Raw genomic sequence first — 21,353 nt, forward strand, 5'->3', positions numbered from 1 at the left:
AGCAGGAACAAGAGCTTTATCCTGTGGAAAACCCCTAAGTGTCTTGCCCTTATGGCAGAAGGAGGATGAAGAGATAATCCACATGCAGTGGAAAGGCTCAGCAGACACAGAACAGAAAAATACAGACTTCAAAATGTACTCAAATAACAACAAGGCTGAGAGAGGCTAAGTGGGGGTTGGTCTATTCTCCCAGGGAGCAAGCCATAGGACAAGAAGAAATGGCCTCAAGTTGCCCCAGGGGAGGTTTAGGTTTGACTTCAGAAGAAACTTCTTCACTGGAAGGGTTCTCAAAGTCTGGCACAGGCTGCTCAAGGTCGTTGTGGAATGCTTATCCCTGGAGGTGCTTCAGAGAGGCAGAGCTGTGGTGCTGAAGGCCAGGGGTTAGCACCAGCCTTGGCAGGGAGTGGTTGGACTCAGTGATCTTGAAGGTCTTCACCAACTAAAAGAGTTCTGTGATCTTTGGTGATTTATTCTTTTTCACTGTGACAAGAACAAGGATCCCAAGCAAAGGAATTGCTTATTTCCTGGTCCTGTAGCCACACTAGAAAATTCAGTGAGAATAAACAGAGTGACTTTGCCACAGATGAGGAGAGTCTCTCTCTTTAGGTCCAAGATGTCCAAATGCAGACATGACAGTCATACTCAGAAAGCATTCCTGGGCTTTAAATATTCAGTACAAACAACCCTAAGGCTTTGACCTCCTGGATAAGAAAGTTCATTTGGGAACTTCTTGTAAGGCATTTCAATGGATGGCTCTGCAGCTCCCTGGAGCTGTTCAAGGCAGGATTGGACATGGCACTTGGTGCCATGGTCTAGCCTTGAGCTCTGTGGTAAAGGGTTGGACTTGATGATCTATGAGGTCTCTTCCAACCTTGGTGATACTGTGATACTGTGAAGTGTCATTCATGCAATCCTACCTTTCCTTTCAATGTGAAACGTGCCTGCAGTAATGAGTGCATAAACCATTTCATCCTGCCTGCTAAGGCAAGTTCCACATCTGCTTCTCCACTGTCCTGCACACTCAGGAGGCACTGAGAGCTGTGGAGCAGATATGAAATGCTGTTTTCTGGGTACTCATCCCCTCTTCATGGTAAATACCAGGCGGAAAGGAGCATCGAAACTCATTCACCAAGTTATCTGGGAACCTCAGGCATGAAGTTAATCAAATTCATTTTGAAGCTGGCTTGCTTGCCTGTCCAATCCAGTGAGCATTCCATGGCCACAACTGATCGTGGCCAACTGCAAAATCCAAGTGCTTGAAACATGCTGCTACTCTGCTAGCATTAGCCAGATAGCAGATACTGTGGCTATCATGTGTCTCCAAGAGGACAATTTCTGAGTACAGGAAAAGGAAACCCACCTTGGTTAGGCACTCTGGTTAGATTTTTCTCTGAATTCTGTTAGCAGTCAGTCCTTATCACATGTGGCATCAGAACAGGGTGAAAACTCTACAGGAAAGTTCTGAAGGTTAAAAATTCAGAAGTGGAAACAACATTTAAAATTAAAAGTCTGGCAATAATAAATCCCTGGGAAATAGGCTGCCACTGTTGGAGAAGTGATCAAGTCTTTTACACTCGTTGTGATGAACATAATCATGCAAAGTTCATTCCAAATCCTTCATGTTTTTCTACCAAGGGAGAGGAAACCACAGATTATTTTCTGTTTCTAACTTGAAGTGTCAGCAGATACAGCTGAACAAATGATTCACAAATCCCACATTCTGATTTGCTCTGCTTCCTCTGCACAGTAAGAATGCTACAAGTTTCTCTGGTGGGTTTCATACTTTCTTTAGCCAACCAGCTGCTTACAGATCTGCTTGAAACGGCTGTTTGAAACTCTTCCTTCCTACAAGCTGCAAACCTCCCAGCAGCTCTGGCAGATGTGAGAGTCCAGATTCAAACCCTGCACCTTCAGTAACACAGAGGCCAAATTGAGAATTATAAAACTGTATTAAAAAAAAACAAACCACCAACTTTATGGCAGACCTTAAGCTGATTCCAAGACAGATGATCAGAGAAGATGCTCTTATGATAACGATTAGAGGTTTGCATGCTTATCCACATGCCTGCTGCACAATCTTGGGTTGTGCAAATCAGTTTCATCATAGATAGGGCACAGCTCTGTCTACTTCTTCCCCACACTAAGAAAAAGGGGTTTTGCAGTCACCTTCTCCTAAAATCCTACAGGTCTGAACTGTCTACCATAAAATGTGGCTTCACACAGTAAGTGCAGCCACACAACTCTGCCTGCAATTCACTTACTTCATTTACCAGTTTTCTTTAGCACAACTAGGTGGAGGTGGGAAATGTGCTAGTTTGAAGCAGGCTAGAATGTTTTGGTGAGAAGAACTAGATCATAGGCTGTGAAAGGAAAACAATGGTGATGTCTGCTTCCCTCAGAGTCTTGCTGGAGAAGAAAGGAAAACATTAGATAACACTCTTGCCATTTTTGTCACACTCTGCCTTAGGCTTCTGACTGAGCTGCATCTCCCTAACCTCACCTTCCATTCACCTTTGCTTCTAAACCTCTTGGCTGAACCTCCATTCTTCCTTAGGACTGGGGTAAGGTTGAGAGGGGCAGGGGGAAGGTGCAGGGGTGGTTGAGAGCCCCTCCTGGGGACTCAGGTTTCTGGGGGGGCTGTTGTGTTGCTGTATTACTTTTACCTTGTACATTTCTGTATATAAGTCTATATATATATTGTAACTATCTGCTTGTATATTGTGCTAGCTGTAAATAAATAGCTTCATTTATATTCCCAGAGCCAGCTGAGACTAGTCTGGGTGATTTCTAAAGTGTGGGGGGGCAGGGAACACCCAAACCATCACAGGAAAGTAACCACAGTGTTGTTCAAGAACTTTGCAGTGTTGTACTCTGAGGAGTAGACAAGGTTACACAATATGATATACAGGTGCTACAGAAAGCAGAGGGCATGGTATTTGAGGAGTCTACAGATGTGAGAAAGAGAAGAGCAGTCAGTAGATCTCTATGGGTGTCCAGGGAGGATAGTCTTGAGATAAACACTGGTGACTTGTAGTCAGGATATTTAATAGCAGGGTCTGCTGGTTTTCCACATGCCACCTGCTCAGGGCAGTTCTTGGGCTGTACAGTTTAACTCCAGTACAGATGACAATGCTCTGCCTCCCAGAGATGTGATACAGAGCAGTTTATTTCAAGATGGACAAACACTAAGGTGACAGTGAAGGGCAACAGAAGCAGATCAGTCTCATTTCTTCCTCTGCAAGGTTAGTGCAGTAGAACAACTGCCCTCAATATAGGGAGAAGGAAAATAAGGTTTTGCTTCCTGGGGCAAATGGAAGACCCTGGGAGAGTTCTGTTCAGGAAAGGGAGAGGTAGGAAGAGGCTGCACAGTCTATTTGAGCTTAAATAGGAAGGTGAGCAGCAACTGATTTTTCAATTAGCAGCTTAATGAACCATAGTTTAAAATTAAGTGTTCACTGCTTCATGCTGTGAGGTGCTGTCTCAGCCCTCTCTAATTCTTTCCAATCATTGGCTCTAAAGTCCCATGGTGGCATACAGCAGGAATCCATGCTCCATCATCTTTGCCAAATTGTGGCAGACAGGAGAAGTGCCTGAGGACTGGACAAGAGCCAATGGCACTCCAGTCTTCAAAAAGGGCAAGAAAGAGGTTCCAGAAAACTATAGACCAGTCAGCCTCACCTCCATCCCTGGAAAAATGATGGAGTGGCTCCTGCTGGAGGGCATCTCAAGGCACTTGGAAGAGAAGAAGGCTATCAGGAGTAGTCAGCATGGATTTACCAAGGGGAAGTCATGCTTGGCTAACCTGAGAGCATTTTATGATGCCATAACTGAATGGCATCTGGTTCAGGGGAACCAGTGGATGTAGTCTGCCTTGACCTTAGCAAGGCCTTTGACACCATCTCCCATGACATTTTAGTGAGCAAGTTGAGAAGTGTGGGGTGGAAGAGCAGACAGTGAGGTGGTTAGGAACTGGTTGCAAGACAGGGTTCAGAGGGTGGTGATCAATGGTGCCAGGTCCAGCTGGAGAGCTGTGACTAGTGGTGTCCCCCAGGGATCAGTGCTGGGGCCAGTCCTGTTCAACATCTTCATCAATGGCATTGATGAGGGCACAGACAGACAGAAAGAGTCTGCTCAGCAAGTTTGCTGATGACACCAAGCCGGGAGGCTTGGCTGATACTGCTGCAGGCTGTGCAGCCATCCAGAGAGACCTGGACACACTGAGAGCTGGGCACAGAGGAACCAGGTGAAGTTCAACAAGGACAAGTGCAGAGTTCTGCATCTGGGGAGGAATAATAAACTGCACCAGTACAGGCTGGAGAGCTGGAGAGCAGCCCTGTGGAGAGGGACCTGGGGGTCCTGGTGGCTAACAAGTTCCCCATGGCACAGCAATGTGCCCTGGTGGCCAAGAAGACCAATGGGAACCTGGGCTGTATTAGGAGGAGTGTGTCCAGCAGATCAAGGGAGGTTCTCCTCCCTCTCTACTCTGCCCTGGTGAGACCTCATCTTGAATGCTGTGTTCAGTTTTGGGCTGAAAAAAAAACAAAACCTGTTTCAGAGGGACAGGGATCTGCTGGAGAGGGTCCTGAGTATAATTAGGGGACAGGAGGGCATGGCTTGTGAGAAGAGGCTGAGGGCCCTGGGGCTGTTTAGTCTGGAGAAGAGAAGACTTAGAGGGGATTTGATAAATGTTTATAAGTATCTGCAGGCTGCCAGGAGTGGGGGGACAGGCTCTGCTCACTGCTCCCTGGGATAGGACACGGAGCAATGGGTGTAAGTTGCATCAAAAGAGGCTCTGCCTCAACACAAGGGGGAACTTCTTTCCTGTAAGGGTCACAGAGAACTGGAACAGGCTTCCCAGAGAGGTTGTGGAGTCTCCTTCTCTGGAGACTTTCAAGGCCTGTCTGGATGTGTTCCTCTGTGATCTGTGTTAGATGATGTGGTCCTGCTCTGGCAGGGGGGTTGGACTTGATGATCTCCTTGGGTCCCTTCCAACCCCTAATATCCTGTGATCCTGTGAACATGGGTTTACCTCCTGCTGCAGTCAGTCCTATGGTGGTATGGAATGTTACAGAACCAAGGTTTACCCTGATTATGATCTTGTCACTTACAAGGCTCTGCTAGCTCACAAAGGCAAAGGCCTTTGTATCTCCCACAGAGTATTTGCAAAGCTTTTGCACTGAACTGGTAACTTAGGAGTTAGCAGTATTTCATAGAAGTAAGCAAGAGAGTGGCTGGAATTGAACCAGTGCAAGAGAGTAGCTGGAATTGAATCAGTGCACATATCATCACAATGAGAAATTCACCCAACAAGTGACATACCAGGCTTGGGGCAGCTTAAGAGAATTGACCTGTTATGCAGCATCTTCATCTTCACAAGACTTGTGAGCAACAGGTGTGCAGCAGAGAGCTCTGCTGGAATCCTTGCCCCGGTGGTTCTGGTCCATTTCCAGGGCCATAGTGCCCTGGTTTGGATGGATAGAGCTGCTTGCTAACTTTGCTTGCCCATACACAAGCAAATGCTGAAAGACTGCTCTCTCCTCCCACCCCAGCGTCACTTGCATTGTGTTTCTACAGTCCCATATCCTCTTCTCCCACCATCCAAGTGGTGACAGTGCAGTCAACATAACTCTCATTCCTATATTGACTCTGCAAGTTGCTCATTAATTACAAAACCACTTGCTACTTGCAGTTCTCGTCCTCTTGTCTGCAGTTGTCTACACAGGGCTGTCACAGCAACATACCTGCATCCATAGAACATTTCTTCCAAGAGTTCAGAAACAAAGGGCATGCACTAAGTGATGTACTCTGTTTTGCCAACATAATTGAGGCACATGGCTACCCACTTAGGATAAAAGAACTGTCACTATCCAGAGAAGGGCAACGAGGCTGGGGAGAGGCCATAAGCACAGCCCTACGAGGAGAGGCTGAGGGAGCTGGGATTGGTTAGCCTGGAGAAGAGGAGGCTCAGGGCAGACCTTATTGCTGTCTACAACTACCTGAGGGGAGGTTGTGGCCAGGAGGAGGTTGCTCTCTTCTCTCAGGTGGCCAGCACCAGAACAAGAGGACACAGCCTCAGGCTGTGCCAGGGGAGATTTAGGCTGGAGGTGAGGAGAAAGTTCTTCACTGAGAGAGTCATTGGACACTGGAATGGGCTGCCCGGGGAGGTGGTGGAGTCGCCGTCCCTGGAGCTGTTCAAGGCAGGATTGGACGTGGCACTTGGTGCCATGGTCTAGCCTTGAGCTCTGTGGTAAAGGGTTGGACTTGATGGTCTGTGAGGTCTCTTCCAGCCCTGATAGTACTGTGATGCTGTGATAAATGCTGCCTCAGTGCGGTTCCATTTCCCTTAACGGGAATGTTTCACACAGCGCAAACGCCTGCTGGTGGTGTGCCAGGACAGGGAGTGCAGCTCACTAGAGAGGGGACAGCACGCTCCGGGCACACGCCACTTTCCCATCTCAAACAGATGACATCTTTACAGTATCCAAATTCCCTACCGTGTGGAAACCCCCACGGAATCATGAATTCAGCTGCCTTCAGGACGCTGGCACTTAAGCCATCCAACAGGTTTTTGCGATCCCCCAGCCCATGTTTTGCCTTCCTAGCGGCGCCGCTGACCGGGTGAGAAGCTGCCGACCGCTCAGCAGCTTGCCCAGCGGCGGACGGCCGGTGCCACCCTGCGGTTAGCCGCCCGCAGTACCTCGGCCCGCAGCGGGCCTGCAGCAGCGCTACCGAAGGCGAACGCGCTGGCGGTTACAGCGACGGTTTCGTGCTCCGGGGGCTGGAGCGCTGCCGCTGCCGCCCGCAAGGCTCACAGCCTCCAGCGCTCCCCGGCAGCAGGAGCCAGCCGGCAGCGAGCGCCGCCGCCCCGCGCCTGCGCGGCGCACCCTCCCGCCCCGCTCGCGTTGCCCCGGAGACGGTGCCGCTAGCCGGTCCGACGCCTCCCCGAGCCCCGCCGGGCTGCTGAGGGCCGGACCCCGCCATGCTGTCCGCCCGAGAGGCCGAGATGGCGGCGGCGGCTCCCGCCGCCCTCTACACCTACTGCAACCCGCCCCGAGCTCTGCCCGCCCGCCCGAAGTACCGACCGCCGCCGGATCCTGCCCAGCCGTGAGTGCCGGTGTCCGGCGGGCCGCGCCACCCCGCCCCGGGGCCCAGTCTCCCCGAACGGGCGCTAGGGCGCTCATCCTCCCCTCTGCAACCACCCCCCTCACCCCAGTGCCCGTCCCTCGGGAGGGGGAGGCTCCGGCGACTTGCCCGCAGGTCCTTCTTCCAGTAACCTGGAGGACGCTTTGGCCTTTTAGAGCGCTTCTGGCTTGAGACGCTGGCGTATGGGTTGCAGCTGTGTGTCCACAACTGCCTGCGTTTGCCCTTGCAGAGAGAAGGAACTCGTTCGCTATGCCAACCTCATGTACGACAGGAGAGTGGTGCGCGGCAACACTTACGCCCTGCAAGCCATACCTGTGGTACGTTTTTTGTGTGGAGCCTGCTACAGCCTCGTTGAAAAGCAATTGGTAGGGCAGGAAAGCTGTTCCTCGTTAATAATTTTAGCTACTGAAGCTTTAGTGTTGCTTTAAATGCTTCACACAGGCTTTCCCGATAAATTAGCCTGTGACTGTTTGCAGCTTTACTTTGATTCACTTAGTTTCACGTGAACTTCTGTAGGTCTTTTTCCTTTTCTTTGCAATTAAGTCCTTGATTATTCTCCCCCACCCCCCAGATTGCTTCAGTGTGATATCTTGAGCACAATTCATCACTGCATCATCTGTTATCAAATGAAAGGCATCATCCATGAGAGTAGCAGCTCTTGGGAAGTTAAATCTTTGGCTTATCCTGATATAGAATCAGAGATAAATATTTATCTTTATTTCAGTGATACTTAATTGTCAGATACTATTTCCACCTAATATCACAGTATCACCAAGGTTGGAAGAGACCTCACAGATCATCAAGTCCAACCCTTTACCACAGAGCTCAAGGCTAGACCATGGCACCAAGTGCCACGTCCAATCCTGCCTTGAACAGCTCCAGGGACGGCGACTCCACCACCTCCCCGGGCAGCCCATTCCAGTGTCCAATGACTCTCTCAGGGAAGAACTTTCTCCTCACCTCCAGCCTAAATCTCCCCTGGCGCAGCCTGAGGCTGTGTCCTCTCGTTCTGGTGCTGGGCACCTGAGAGAAGAGAGCAACCTCCTCCTGGCCACAACCTCCCCTCAGGTAGTTGTAGACAGCAATAAGGTCTCCCCTGAGCCTCCTCTTCTCCAGGCTAACCAATCCCAGCTCCCTCAGCCTCTCCTCGTAGGGCTGTGCTCAAGGCCTCTCCCCAGCCTCGTTACCCTTCTCTGGACACGCTCAAGCATCTCAATGTCCTTCTTAAATTGAACTGGACACAGTATGCTCCTATAAAAATATGCTCCTATAAAAATTTACAGCAGTCTGTATTTTGAAAATTCCATGGAAATGATTTTGTGTTCTTCAGTTGCTGTTTCTTTGAGTGAATTTCACACATGCTCTGTTTAAGAAGTTTGGAAGTAATGTTCATTTCAATCCATAGGTAGCACTGGATTTAAAAGTTAGGGTGGGTTTCTTTGGTTTCAACAGCACTAAAGAACGTGTAACTTTTATCTAGCAAACACTTTTGTTGGCAAAATGTTAACTGGTCTTAAGTCCACTTGACCTTCTTAAAGCTTTACCTATAGACTCTCATTTGTCAGCAAGAGCATGCCATTTTTCCATACTTTATCTCACTAAGCCAAGTTCTGTATACCATATCCACATGCAGATAACAACTAATTACTCTCAGTATGAGATGCCATTAGTATGTGCCTGTAAGGCAGCTGGCAAACATTGTTAGTTTCGTGCCTTAGACTCTGTAAGATAACTGAAAATTTAGTGTCAGGACTCAGAAAAGTAAATCCTAAGTGCTAGACTTGTAGCATTAAAATCAAACAACCTGGAATTTCCAGTAGAGGAAATAGGTATCATTTTCAAGTACAAAGTGTATTCTGTTTTGTGTTTTTTTTTTCTTTTCATTTCTTCACTCCTGCTCAGAGTCCCCAGCCAGATCCCCTTGAGATTCAAAGGCAGAGGGAAGCACGGAAAAGAGCGCTGGCAAGAAAGCGTGTGAAAGAGCAAGCGCGACTAACAACGCCTGAGCCCGTGGAAGGCAGAGAGCACATTTATGTGCAGACAGGTAAAAGGCTAATTTAAAAAATACTCATCTATTTAAAAAAAAAATCATCTGAAAACAAGCCCTTGATGATCTGTATTCACTTTTTCCATTGATTCACTTTTTTCAGTTCTCCCAGGCAACCAGCAACAGAACAAGGGGACACAGTCTCAAGTTGTGCCGGGGGAAGTATAGGCTGGATGTTAGGAGGAAGTTCTTCACAGAGAGAGTGATTGGCATTGGAATGGGCTGCCCAGGGAGGTGGTGGAGGCACCATCCCTGGAGGTGTTCAAGAAAAGCCTGGGTGAGGCACTTAGTGCCATGGTCTAGTTGACTGGCTAGAGCTGGGTGCTAGGTTGGACTGGATGATCTTGGAGATCTCTTCCAACCTGGTTGATTCTATGATTCTATGATGCAGTCGTTAGAATCACCTAGGGTTAAGGCGAGAATCATAGAGTTCTAGAATCAGAGATTCTCTAATCTTTTCTATTATAACCCCTTATTTCAGTTACATTTAATAAACTCAGCCAATTAGTGACATTTTTTTTCCCAGAGGATCTTCTATTGGAGTTGCCATCCCTGGAGGTGTTCAAGAAAAGCCTGGATAAGGCATTTAGTGCCATGGTCTTGTTGACTGGCTAGGGCTGGGTGCTAGGTTGGACTGGATGATCTTGGAGGTCTCTTCCAACCTGGTTGATTCTATGACTAGTCAAGGTTTCTTCTTTTATTCATTCCTTTTCCAGTATCATCAGTAGAGTTTGGTATATCTTTAATCTTGGGAGCCTTTTGAAAGTTTTCCTAAGAGTGCACTCACATGTAAGAATGAGACTATGTATTAAAAACAGGAGAATGCAAAATAATTTAGAATAGGAAACTGTCCTATCCATTGGAAAACAACTTTACTTATAGGAAACCCCAAATATGGCAGTGGAGTAATCACAGGATTAGTATAGTGTATTGCTGTGCCTTCTGAAATTAATTGATACTTGGACTGACTTCCAAAGTGGGGAAACAGCTGTTACACACTGTTTAAAAGTGGTCCTTAGTTTCTGAACATTCCCCCTGCACCAGCCCTCCTGCACCACCTCCAATGCACACAGTGGCTTTTCACCTCAGAATGCTATTGGATGCAGAAGGAGGCTATCTAGTGTGGAGGTCTTTGTCTCCTGTCCTTCCCACTGATTATTGCAGATAATTGTAAGTACTCCACAGACTTTATTTCTGAACCAGGCTATTTATCTTTGCAGTAAGTGACACTCAGTTATAATTGAGAGTGGGCAGAGGTCTTCAGGGTGAAGCTGTGCTCTTGCTGAGCATGGAGCATTGACACCATTCTCCTTCCTTCAGTGGTGCCATTTGCAGTCATATTGCCCATGCAGCGTTCTGTCACTATTTGTGATGCTCTTCTTCTGTGTATGCTTCCCTAGAACAGGTAGAGCAGGATTAGGCTTTTGTGACAGAGTATGCAAAATGCATAACCTGTATTAATTTTCATATCTCGGTGATGATTGTTTATAACTATAAATGCTGTTTATTAACATTAAAACTTGCCAGAAAAAATATTCACAGGTTCAAAAATGCAGAGTTTGGAAATTTATACATGCAGGGAAGAGGCAAAACTAGGTCACTTATTTCTTAAAGTGGCAAATGCAAATATTATACTGGAAGAGGCTTTTAAGTATTTACTCACAAGGCATAAATCAGACAGTACCCAAAGCACATGGAACTCTGTCTTGTTGGCTGCTGAGACTTGATTCTTCCCAGACTTCTGGGGAAAGGAGGCAGGCAATCTCTGACCTGGTCTCCTGGCTCCTCTGAACAATCTGCGTATCTCCTGGACTTCTAGTCTTAGCAGGTGACTTTAGGTGCAGGCAGGATGTCTTGCCATGTGCAGTCTCAGCACAATGTCTGGCTGGCTATGCAGGCTGATTGTATGCAGGAGTTTAGAGCCTTTTCCTGGTAAGCTCTCCAGGCAAATTCAGGATGCAGAAATGAGGTGGCAGCAGCTCCTGTGCTGCCTGCTTATCCCTTTTATCAATATCTGACCCGAGACTAATGGGGCATTGGACATAGATTAGCCAATCAGAATGGCACTTTGCCATATTGGGTGAAGCCAGGGCTTTTGCCCTCTCCTCCCGTGGTTGCCTGCCCCCAGCACAGAAGTAGGGGGAGCAGGGGATCATGTCTGGGTAAACCAACATGGATAAGCCCATGTTTGCCCTATCAGGCTTACCACCACAGCTTTTCAAGCTTCTTTGAGGTCAGGAAACATCATCTTTTGGTGTTCTTCAACCTGGAGAAGAGGAGACTCCAGGGAGACCTTATAGCAGTCTCCCAGTACCTAAAGTGGGCCTATAAGTAATAGAGGGAGGGACATTTTACAAGGGCATGTAGCAATAGGATGATGAGTAACAATTTGAAAGTGAAAAAGGGTAGATGTAGATTAAACATAAGGAAGAAGCTCTTCATTGTGAGAGTGGCAAGGCACTGGAACAGGTTGCTCAGAGAAGCCGTGGATGCCCCATCTGTGGAAGTGTTCAGGGCCAGTTTGAATGGCCTTTGAGCAACCTAGTCCAGTGGAAGATGTCCCTACCCATAGCAGGGGAGGGATGGGGGTGGTGTTGAAACTAGATGATCATTCCATGATTCTATGAATTTAAACAGAATTTTGCTCTTGTTTCTAGAGCTGTACTTGGAGGAGATCAGTGACCGCATCATAGAGGTTGATGCAGAGTGTCAAACTGATGCATTTTTGGACAGGCCTCCCACTCCTTTCTTCATACCAGCCAAAACAGGAAAAGATGTGGCCACACAAATAGAAGAAGGAGAGGTATGAAGTGAAGTCACGTTCACAAGTATTGTTAAAACATGTCTCCCAGAAAAAACATGTTCCTGATGCAATAATGAGGAAACAGCAGGGAAGTTATCCTCTCAGAACATGAAAACAAAAAAGGAACTCACATCAGCTTTGAGATTAAGTGCACAATTAGGGAAGGTGCTTCTCATGTGCACTGGCCCTGCTGCTTTCAGCTAAGAAATACAGTGTTGAGAAATGCTCTCCCCTGTAAATATAGTGTCCAGTCTGGAGAAAGAGTTGGGAACACAGAAACAGGGTTCAAGTGAGTGCTCTGCTTCTCCCTGGCATCCTCCTGACTGGCTGTGGTAGAGTGTGTGGTGCCTCACACCAGCCCACTCATCACTTAGTCCTCAGCTGCATTCCTGGTTTTACCTTAGTTGACACTAGACCCCTGCCTGCATTTCTCAGTCCTGTCTTCAGCACAAGGGCTTTATTCTTCCCCCTTTTCTCCTTGCCAACGTGCTAAGAGTGCTTGTGATCAAAGGTAATTTATATCTATTTCCTTAACTCCCATCTGCAGTTGTTTGACTTTGACATTGAAGTCAAGCCAATCCTGGAAGTGTTGATTGGCAAAACAGTTGAGCAAGCTTTGCTGGAAGTCATGGAGGAAGAGGAGCTGGCCCAGTTGTGGGCACGTCAGCGCGCCTACGCAGAGCTGCGTGATGCCGAGCTTGCTGAAGTACGGCGTCTGGAAGAGCAGGACAGGCGATACAGAGAGGAGAAGGTAGGACTTCCTAAGAGCAAAACAGGCCTGTCTGAATACTCATCAGAAGAGAGAAAACTATTTTCAGTACCAAAAGACAAGCTGTGAAATAATAGTATCATGAAGTAATTTCTTTACTCGGAGGGTGACAGAGCACTGAAACAGGCTGCCCTGAGAAGCTGTCTTCTCCTTCTCCAGTAATTCTCAAAACAGGCCTGCACTTGTTCCTGTGCAACCTGATCTGGGGAACCTGCTTTAGCAGGGCAGGTGGACTACATGATCTTCAGAGGTGAGGGCCTCTGGAAGCCTGTGAAATACGCTGTATGTTCCCAAAAGGTTGTGCCCATCAAGTTTGATATTCCTTAAAGCATTCTGGTGCCATACTGCTGCACTCTGCCATTTGCTCTCGTGTACCAACACCATGCTGTTGTTTTTATTTAGAGTAGTCATGCTGGTGTACCTGGACACCTGATCAAGAGACCAAACCAAAAAGCCTTTTCCTGTTACTCAAGCCTTCTCAGAGTGCTTGAAAGTAAGAGAGACACCACTAAGTGTGGTGACTGAATTGGAGGGCAGAAGGGCTCTGCAGCGGGACCTTGACCGCCTGGACACATGGGCAGAGTCCAAGGGGGTGGCATTCAATAGCTCCAAGTGCAGGCAAACCATCACCTGGAGTGTGGCCCACCCCTGGGGAGGGGTCAAGACCCCTAGGGTCAGGTTCAGGGTTACTCCCCCAGGAGTGTTAACCCTATACATGCAGGGTGCTGCACTTTGGCCACAACAACCCCATGCAGAGATACAGGCTGGGGTCAGAGTGGCTGGAGAGCAGCCAGACAGAGAGGGATCTGGGGGTGCTGATTGATACCCTCCTGAACATGAGCCAGCAGTGTGCCCAGGTGGCCAAGAGAGCCAGTGGCATCCTGGCCTGCATCAGGAATGGTGTGGCCAGCAGGAGCAGGGAGGTCATTCTGCCCCTGTACTCTGCACTGGATAGACCACACCTTGAGTGCTGTGTTCAGTTCTGGGCCCCCCAGTTTAGGAGGGACATTGAGATGCTTGAGCGTGTCCAGAGAAGGGCGACGAGGCTGGGGAGAGGCCTTGAGCACAGCCCTCCGAGGAGAGGCTGAGGGAGCTGGGATTGGTTAGCCTGGAGAAGAGGAGGCTCAGGGCAGACCTTATTGCTGTCTACAACTACCTGAGGGGAGGTTGTGGCCAGGAGGAGGTTGCTCTCTTCTCTCAGGTGGCCAGCACCAGAACAAGAGGACACAGCCTCAGGCTGTGCCAGGGGAAATTTAGGCTGGAGGTGAGGAGAAAGTTCTTCACTGAGAGAGTCATTGGACACTGGAATGGGCTGCCCGGGGAGGTGGTGGAGTCGCCGTCCCTGGAGCTGTTGAAGGCAGGATTGGACGTGGCACTTGGTGCCATGGTCTGGCCTTGAGCTCTGTGGTAAAGGGTTGGACTTGATGATCTGTGAGGTCTCTTCCAACCCTGATGATACTATGATAAGTCTCCCACACCCAAGTCTCCCACACCCATGCACTACTGTATGTGCACACATACCTCTCAAGGTCTCCAAGTGTTAAGCTATATTACTATTGTCTAGTAAACAGGAATAAACAGAAAAGGTAAGTTTTAATTACACAGCATCCATCAGCCTTGTGCAATTGGCTGGATGTTAGGAAGATGCAGAAAGAGTGATTTGCCATTGGAATGGGCTGCCCTCAGAGCTGGTGGAGTCACTATCCCTGGAGTTGTTTAAAAGGAGGCTGGATGAGGAACTTAGTGCCATAGTTTGATTAATTAGAAGGTGTTAGGTGATGGATTTGACTCAATCATCTGGAAAGTCTTTTCCAGCCTGATTAATTCTGTGGTTCTGTGATTCCATCATTGGAGGTGCATAGTGGGCTGTTATATTTTCTTGGAGTTTTAATCTTTTCTTATATTGAATAGGATATAATGTTGGAAAGTTAAAAAGTTCAGGAAGCCCTGACCCAGCTTCATCTCATTTCAAGGGCAACAGTCAGCTCTAGCTGCAATAATAAAGGAAGTAGCCATAAGATCAGTGCATACTAAGGTATCAGAGAAGGGTTTCATTTGGCCAGCTGCAAGGCCCTTATTTTACTTACTTGCCAAAATAAGAAGAGCTATACCAAAGGAATATGTTTCAGTCTAGTCCTTGTGAATTTTACTACTCCACAGACTGAGTACTAGAACTTTCAAATGAGGAGGCTTTTATGGAAATTACAGCCTGTGAATACCAAGTAGAGAGTGTAAACATCTGTACTTGTGATTGTCTTGGGTGTTTATGATTCTCACACTGGGAAGCAGAGATCAAAAGAGTAACAGCTGAAGGTGTGAAAGTTTTACATGCAGCATTGCCTTGACAGGAACGTCGCAGACTTCAGCACATGCAAATGCTGCAGAAACAGAAAGAAACCACAGAGAAAATAGCAGCTCATGCATTTGCTCAGCATTACTTGGCTGATCTCATCCCCTCAGTCTTCAACAACCTTCGTGAGAGTGGCTTTTTTTATGACCCTATAGAAAGAGGTTTGTATTCATTTCTTATTGTTTTCAAATGTGTGAACTGAGTAATGTAAAGGTCAAAATAATCACAAAACACAAATCATTGTCCTTTTATTTAAAACAATGCCATGAGACTATTCATTTGCATTTATGGCTGAAGAGATACTTTCCAACCTCATATTTACAAGCAAACATTATTGGCCATCTCTACAAGCAGTCAAGAGCTGACAATGTGACAAGAAAAAGAGCTGCTTTTGAATTGGAGATAAATAAATGGGTGGTTAGGATACCAAACTGAAATAAATGTATTTTCATAGGACAAAGAAAGAAATCAGTGTATTAGTTTGAATCTTTCCCAATTATTATCACAGCAAAGAAGACAGCAGTCAATTAGAATTAGGCTACAGCTGTCCACTGGTGATTTCCAAGCTTTTGGAATCAGTGACATTTCTTATGGGCTACCATTGCTGCACCCCACTTCCCCAGGCCCTACACAGGTTCACACATCACAGTTTGGGAAGGATTACATTCTCTCCAGAATGAGTCATGGGGCAAAAACTGAGTTTTGCAAACAGGACAGGCTTTGGGACCACTGTACAAAGGGCACAACTTGAGAAATACAGGAGTAAGCAAGAGCTCTTTAGTCAGAGGGAACAAAGCACTTTCAACAGATCAGAAGCCAAGTGTCTTTGGAAAGCAAGGCAGGCAGAAAATATTATTCTCCTGACTTGTTCAGCATAGTTATTTTTATCTCACTAGAACATTACTGTGTATTGTACCTGTGCTAGCACTTTAAGGGTGCCAGACTCCTTTGAAAATCACTGCAGTTGGGAGGGCTGTGGTCTGGGTCCATAACAGTGAGGAACCTCATGAAGAGAGGCAAGAGAAATCCAACAACATCTGAGAGATTTCATCTGGCTTTTGCAGAGCAAGTGTATGTATTTTATCAAGAATGTTAATCTCTTAGTGGTCATAGTAAATGAAAACAAGCCCCAAGCTCCTGCCAGTCATCCAAAATAAAAAGACATTGTTTTCTTTCTTCCAGATATTGAGACAGAATTCCTTCCGTGGTTGATGACAGAAGTGGAAGAAACACTAGAGAGGAAGGTTCTGGGGAGGACAGTGCTTGATTGTAAGTTACCAAATCCAAGAACATAATCTGGGCTGTTTGATATTCTGGATAGTTTTTCTCCAGTCAGGACAGATAGGGTATGTTACAGGGTCACTGGGGGTTAAGGTAGGATGTGTCATTTGTGAGACAACTCCCAGTACTCTCTTTTTTCCTTTGTTAAAGTTTTGTTGTTTTTTTTTCTTCCTATGTTAAACCATTGTTAATGTTGGAAAACTACTACTATGTAGTTGGATTAGATGGATTATCATCTGAAATAACAGAAGAGTCAGTTGTGCTGCAGATTCCCTTTCTCTGCTGGCTTTGTATTGTTTGAGTTATGTTGATGTTGGGAGTTACGATACATTTGGCAGGTGCAAAATGGTTAAAGAGCACCAATTCTTTTCTCTGCTATTAAAAGATGTATTTCCCATGTGTTACACAGCCACCATTGCTGTGCTGTTCTCTGTAGTGTGTCTAATTGTGCCAGTGAAGACAGAAAAGTCCATCCTGTCTACAGCTACATGGGAAAGTCTCTTAACTCATTTATGTAAGCTCCCTGGTCCATGGAATGATATGTTCATCCTACATGAAAGCAGAAGAGAATGCTAATTGTAGGCTATGTCTTACTGAAATGTCAGGTGATCAAGACTTTTCATCAAAACAAGGGCTTACCTCTGCAGTAGTGAATAAACATGTCCTTGCTATGGAAATAGATTTTAAAGCAATCTTCTTTTGAGCTAGTTCAAGCTAAGTATCTGGGAATCTTTTATTAGTCTGTCTTCAGATCACTTCTTTATACTTGTGTTGTATTTGTCAGTCCTATGTGTTTTCTCCTGCACTGATTCTGGGTTTGAATTACAGTTGTGTTTGTTTCCTTTGGGTTTATTTTCAGCTCAACGTTTTATTTGGTAAGGTATAATTTGAATAATTTGGCCCATTAGATATTTTATCCTATAATATGTGCCAATTAGGGAGGTCATTCTGCCCCTGTACTCTGCACTGCTTAGACCACACCTTGAGTACTGTGTTCAGTTCTGGGCCCCCCAGCTTAGGAAGGACACTGAGATGCTTGAGCATGTCCAGAGAAGGGCGACGAGGCTGGGGAGAGGCCTTGAGCACAGCCCTACGAGGAGAGGCTGAGGGAGCTGGGATTGGTTAGCCTGCAGAAGAGGAGGCTCAGGGGAGACCTTATTGCTGTCTACAACTACCTGAAGGGTGGTTGTGGCCAGGAGGAGGTTGCTCTCTTCTCTCAGGTGGCCAGCACCAGAACAAGAGGACACAGCCTCAGGCTGTGCCAGGGGAGATTTAGGCTGGAGGTGAGGAGAAAGTTCTTCACTGAGAGAGTCATTGGACACTGGAATGGGCTGCCCGGGGAGGTGGTGGAGTCGCCGTCCCTGGAGCTGTTGAAGGCAGGATTGGACGTGGCACTTGGTGCCATGGTCTGGCCTTGAGCTCTGTGGTAAAGGGTTGGACTTGATGATGTGTGAGGTCTCTTCCAACCTTGGTGATACTGTGATACTGTGAATATCTACACTTCAGGACCACTGCTTTGAAGGGGGAGGAATTTTCTCTTCTTTTAAGTAAGAAGTGTTGTGTGTGACTACGGAATAAACATCTCAAGCAGAATGTTGCTGCAGGATACAGTATTGATGAGAAGATCTATCATATTCCTGTTATTTTTTTCCTGTTTAATTTTTTTAACAGGTATCATTGCCTTGCACCATTTTTAAGATACAGAGAGCACACAGGCCAATAAATATTATCAGTCCCTGTTTTGCTATTTACCTTCTGTATTTCCTGGCTTATACTGAATCACCCAGTGTTGAATGAACATTTTCACTGCAAATAGCATTCTCTGATTTTTGTAGAGGCAGCCTCAGCTGTGATAGTTTGTGGATTCTTTTCCCTCGTGTGCAGAATGTTGGAAAAGTCTCTAAGGACCCATTTTTAACCTGTCTGAATGAAGGTTGTTTTTTTTTGTCACTGTCCAATAAAAAGGCTGTGAACTACAAAGGAAGCACCCTCAGTATAAGGCAGTTACATTTGTCCTTCCTTCTTGTACTTAGGACTATTCCTTCTTTTACTTACTAAGGTCCACTCAGGAATTAACAATTAAGCTCTTTAGTACATGTGCATTGCCCTGTTTTCAGTGTTAAACCTCTCTTTTTTGATTGTTGGCTGATATTTTTCATGTTAATATGCAGAATAACCTCAAAATACAGAGTTTCCCCCCCCCCAGCTTTGTTAATGGTGGCTTTCTCTGTTTCAGCTTTGATTCGTACAGTGGTTGAAAAACGCTTAGATGCATTTAGCCATAAACCTCAGTCTGATCAGACAGTGGCACCTGCTGAAGACTCCAGGCCAGCTGATGCACTGCAGGAAGCTAGTGAGACAGACACTGCTGACCAACCACTTGCAGAGAAAGAAGAGACTGACCAAGCTGTTGCTGAAGAAGAGCCTTCAAATCACATCCCTTTCCAGTCAGAAAAATCAGATCAAACAGGAACAGAGGATCTGGAAACTGAGTAACAAGCAGGCAAGTCATCAAGTAGATGGAGATGAGTATCTCAGAAGGAAGAAATTAATTCCTACCTGTTTTACAAATGTTGTGCCCTATCCATGCTAAAGGATGAACCTAAGCAACAGTAGAGCATTAGATGGTGTTTTCCATATGCTGGCATTGCTGATTTCTGCTGTAAGAATCAAGAGATTACTAGGGCAATGAATGGCAGTTCAATTCTATCCCCTTCTGCACATTCCAATACTTTAAAGAAATGGGATGTTTCCAGTTGAAAAGTAATGTTGTCCTGTACCCTGATGTCTTGGGTTCAGATGCAGGTTCCCAGAGACTCTAATAAATTTAATAGACCCAATGACAATTTCTAGGATTTATAGAGTGCCCTCCCCTCTTCCCCCTCCTGTTCCCAAAAGACAGGGAGAGAGAGAAAGGAAAGGACACCCAAATAAATCAATCTCACTCGATTTGGAAGTTAAAAAGGAAAAGTTCAACAATAACTTAGAAAAGGTATTTGAGGTAGGGGAGTTTACAAAGGATAAGGAAGGGAAAAAACAGCAAAATACAAAAAAGGGATGGATACAACCCGAGCAATGTGATGGTGTCTCTGCCTCGTGGCTGCCACGTGGTGTGCTGGTATGCAGTATGAGTGTGTGGGTCAAGAGGGAGCCAAGGCAAAAGAGGGTGAGGAGCAGGAAATGCTCCTCTTTTATACCACAGGAAGTGGGGGGAGTGGGCTAACCATCACCTGGAGTCTTGGCCCACCCCTGGGGAGGGGCCAAGACCCCCAGGGTCAGGTTCAGGGTCACTCCCCCAGGAGTGTTAACCCTATACACCTGTGATAGAAGCTAATGAGAAGGATATTGAAAGCATCCTACTGGCCTTTGCAAGTGCTTTGATAATGTTCACAGAACAGAATTTCCTTACTTTCCCTATTTTAAATGGTAAGCTATTACTTAAATGCGTTTCTTGCCACTCATGTTAATTCTTCCTTTCCTGACAAACTTGGATGAGCAGCTCAGCAAGTAATAGAGCAAAGGCTATTGTTCCTAAAACTCTTCAGGTTCAAAGAGTTATCTGCCACTGAGAATTTATGACAGTGCAAAATATTCCTCAGCTTCCTGACTCCCAGAGAACTGGTGAGGAGCTGGAGCCACACAGCTTCAGTCTGCATTGTAATTGTCCATTCCTGTTGGTTAGATGAAAATGGTACCAGACATGACTGACAGAACATGCCTGCACTTCCATGTGTGTCTGTCTGTTCACAGGCCAGCTCCTCAAGCAAGGCATTGCCTCTCATAAAAGTACATCTGCACTCCACTGCAACAACACTGTTTCTGTGCTAGCTGCATGGGCAAAAAAGCCTCCTGTCTTGTCTGGGCTGCTTTGTGCTACCTCCTCTCTGCAGGTCAGAGATGTGTTCTAACTCAGCAGGCCAGTGGGATATCGAGGGTAATACCTGAAGAGATATGCACCTGCTCCATATCTAATGCCCTCAAAGGAATGTTCACACTTTTCAATGGACCACTTCCATGTGTGGCTTTAAAGGCAGATCCTGCCTTCCCTTCATCCTGGGCTAGGACATCCAGTGATAATCAGGGCAAATATTGCTTACATGGAAAAGCTCCTTTGGGAGGTGTCAGGTATTTACCTCTCTCTGTAGGCAGCTGAACATCAGAAGTAATGAGGTGTAACCAGGGGACACAGTCAGTGGTTTGATATAATGAGTATGTTAAAAGTGAGTGTCTGGAGCACATAGTGCAACTTGTAAGCAGCTGTGGATGCTTTTCAAATCTGGAATATTCCCCTGTGAACTCCTCCTCTGTTTGCTAAGTTGACAGTATTACAACAAAGTGTGCTTTTTGGGTTTCAATTTGTGATTAGCAAAATGTGTTATGTATATGAAGTTAAGGTACTTGGTGCTCCCTACAGCTAAGTTTTGTAAAAGAATTTATGCACAACGGGAATTGAAGACTTGAAATGAAACTTTGATTTAGGCATTGAAGTCAATGCAACATTTACCTCATTTTCAGTACAACCAAGATTTTGCACTGCCTTTTTTTTTTTTTCCCCATGATACCATAATCCCCTGTCATGACCTCAGGTAAATGACTTCAGGCTGATCTGGAGAAAGGAAAAGGCTTTGTGACATGATTCACGAGGATCATGAACGTTTCAACTAATTTTTGAAACACTGTGTGTCAGTTTCAAGGATTCTCATCACTGAAATGATTCTTCTGTCATGTATTTACAGGAGACTTAGCATCACCTAGAGGACTGTTGTGATGGACTCCTGAAAAGAATCAAACAAATGCTGACTTGAATATTTGGGGTTCGGAATGTTACAAGAGGAAGGTGATCACCTGGAATCTTTTCATTTTTGTCACTCCTGATTTGTGTTTGATTGATAGAAAAAAATTACTTGAAGTGTGGGCATTTATTATGTATTCTTAAATTATTTTAAAAGAATTACTTCTA

General features: G+C 46.1%; 1 protein-coding gene across 1 annotated transcript; it reads left to right on the forward strand.

Moving 5' to 3' along the window:
* Window positions 1–6,920: 6,920 nt before the first annotated feature.
* RSPH3 (radial spoke head 3) lies at window positions 6,921–21,353 on the forward strand. Its single transcript, XM_064169359.1, has 9 exons — window positions 6,921–7,104; window positions 7,373–7,460; window positions 9,046–9,187; window positions 11,848–11,993; window positions 12,541–12,744; window positions 15,111–15,273; window positions 16,295–16,381; window positions 18,630–18,896; window positions 21,130–21,353. Exons 1-8 carry the CDS (start codon window positions 6,980–6,982, stop codon window positions 18,887–18,889), a joined length of 1,215 nt encoding a protein of 404 aa, XP_064025429.1. The 5' UTR covers window positions 6,921–6,979; the 3' UTR covers window positions 18,890–18,896; window positions 21,130–21,353.

Source organism: Pogoniulus pusillus, chromosome 31 (assembly GCF_015220805.1).
Source record: "Pogoniulus pusillus isolate bPogPus1 chromosome 31, bPogPus1.pri, whole genome shotgun sequence".
In the NCBI taxonomy this organism is placed as follows: domain Eukaryota; kingdom Metazoa; phylum Chordata; class Aves; order Piciformes; family Lybiidae; genus Pogoniulus; species Pogoniulus pusillus.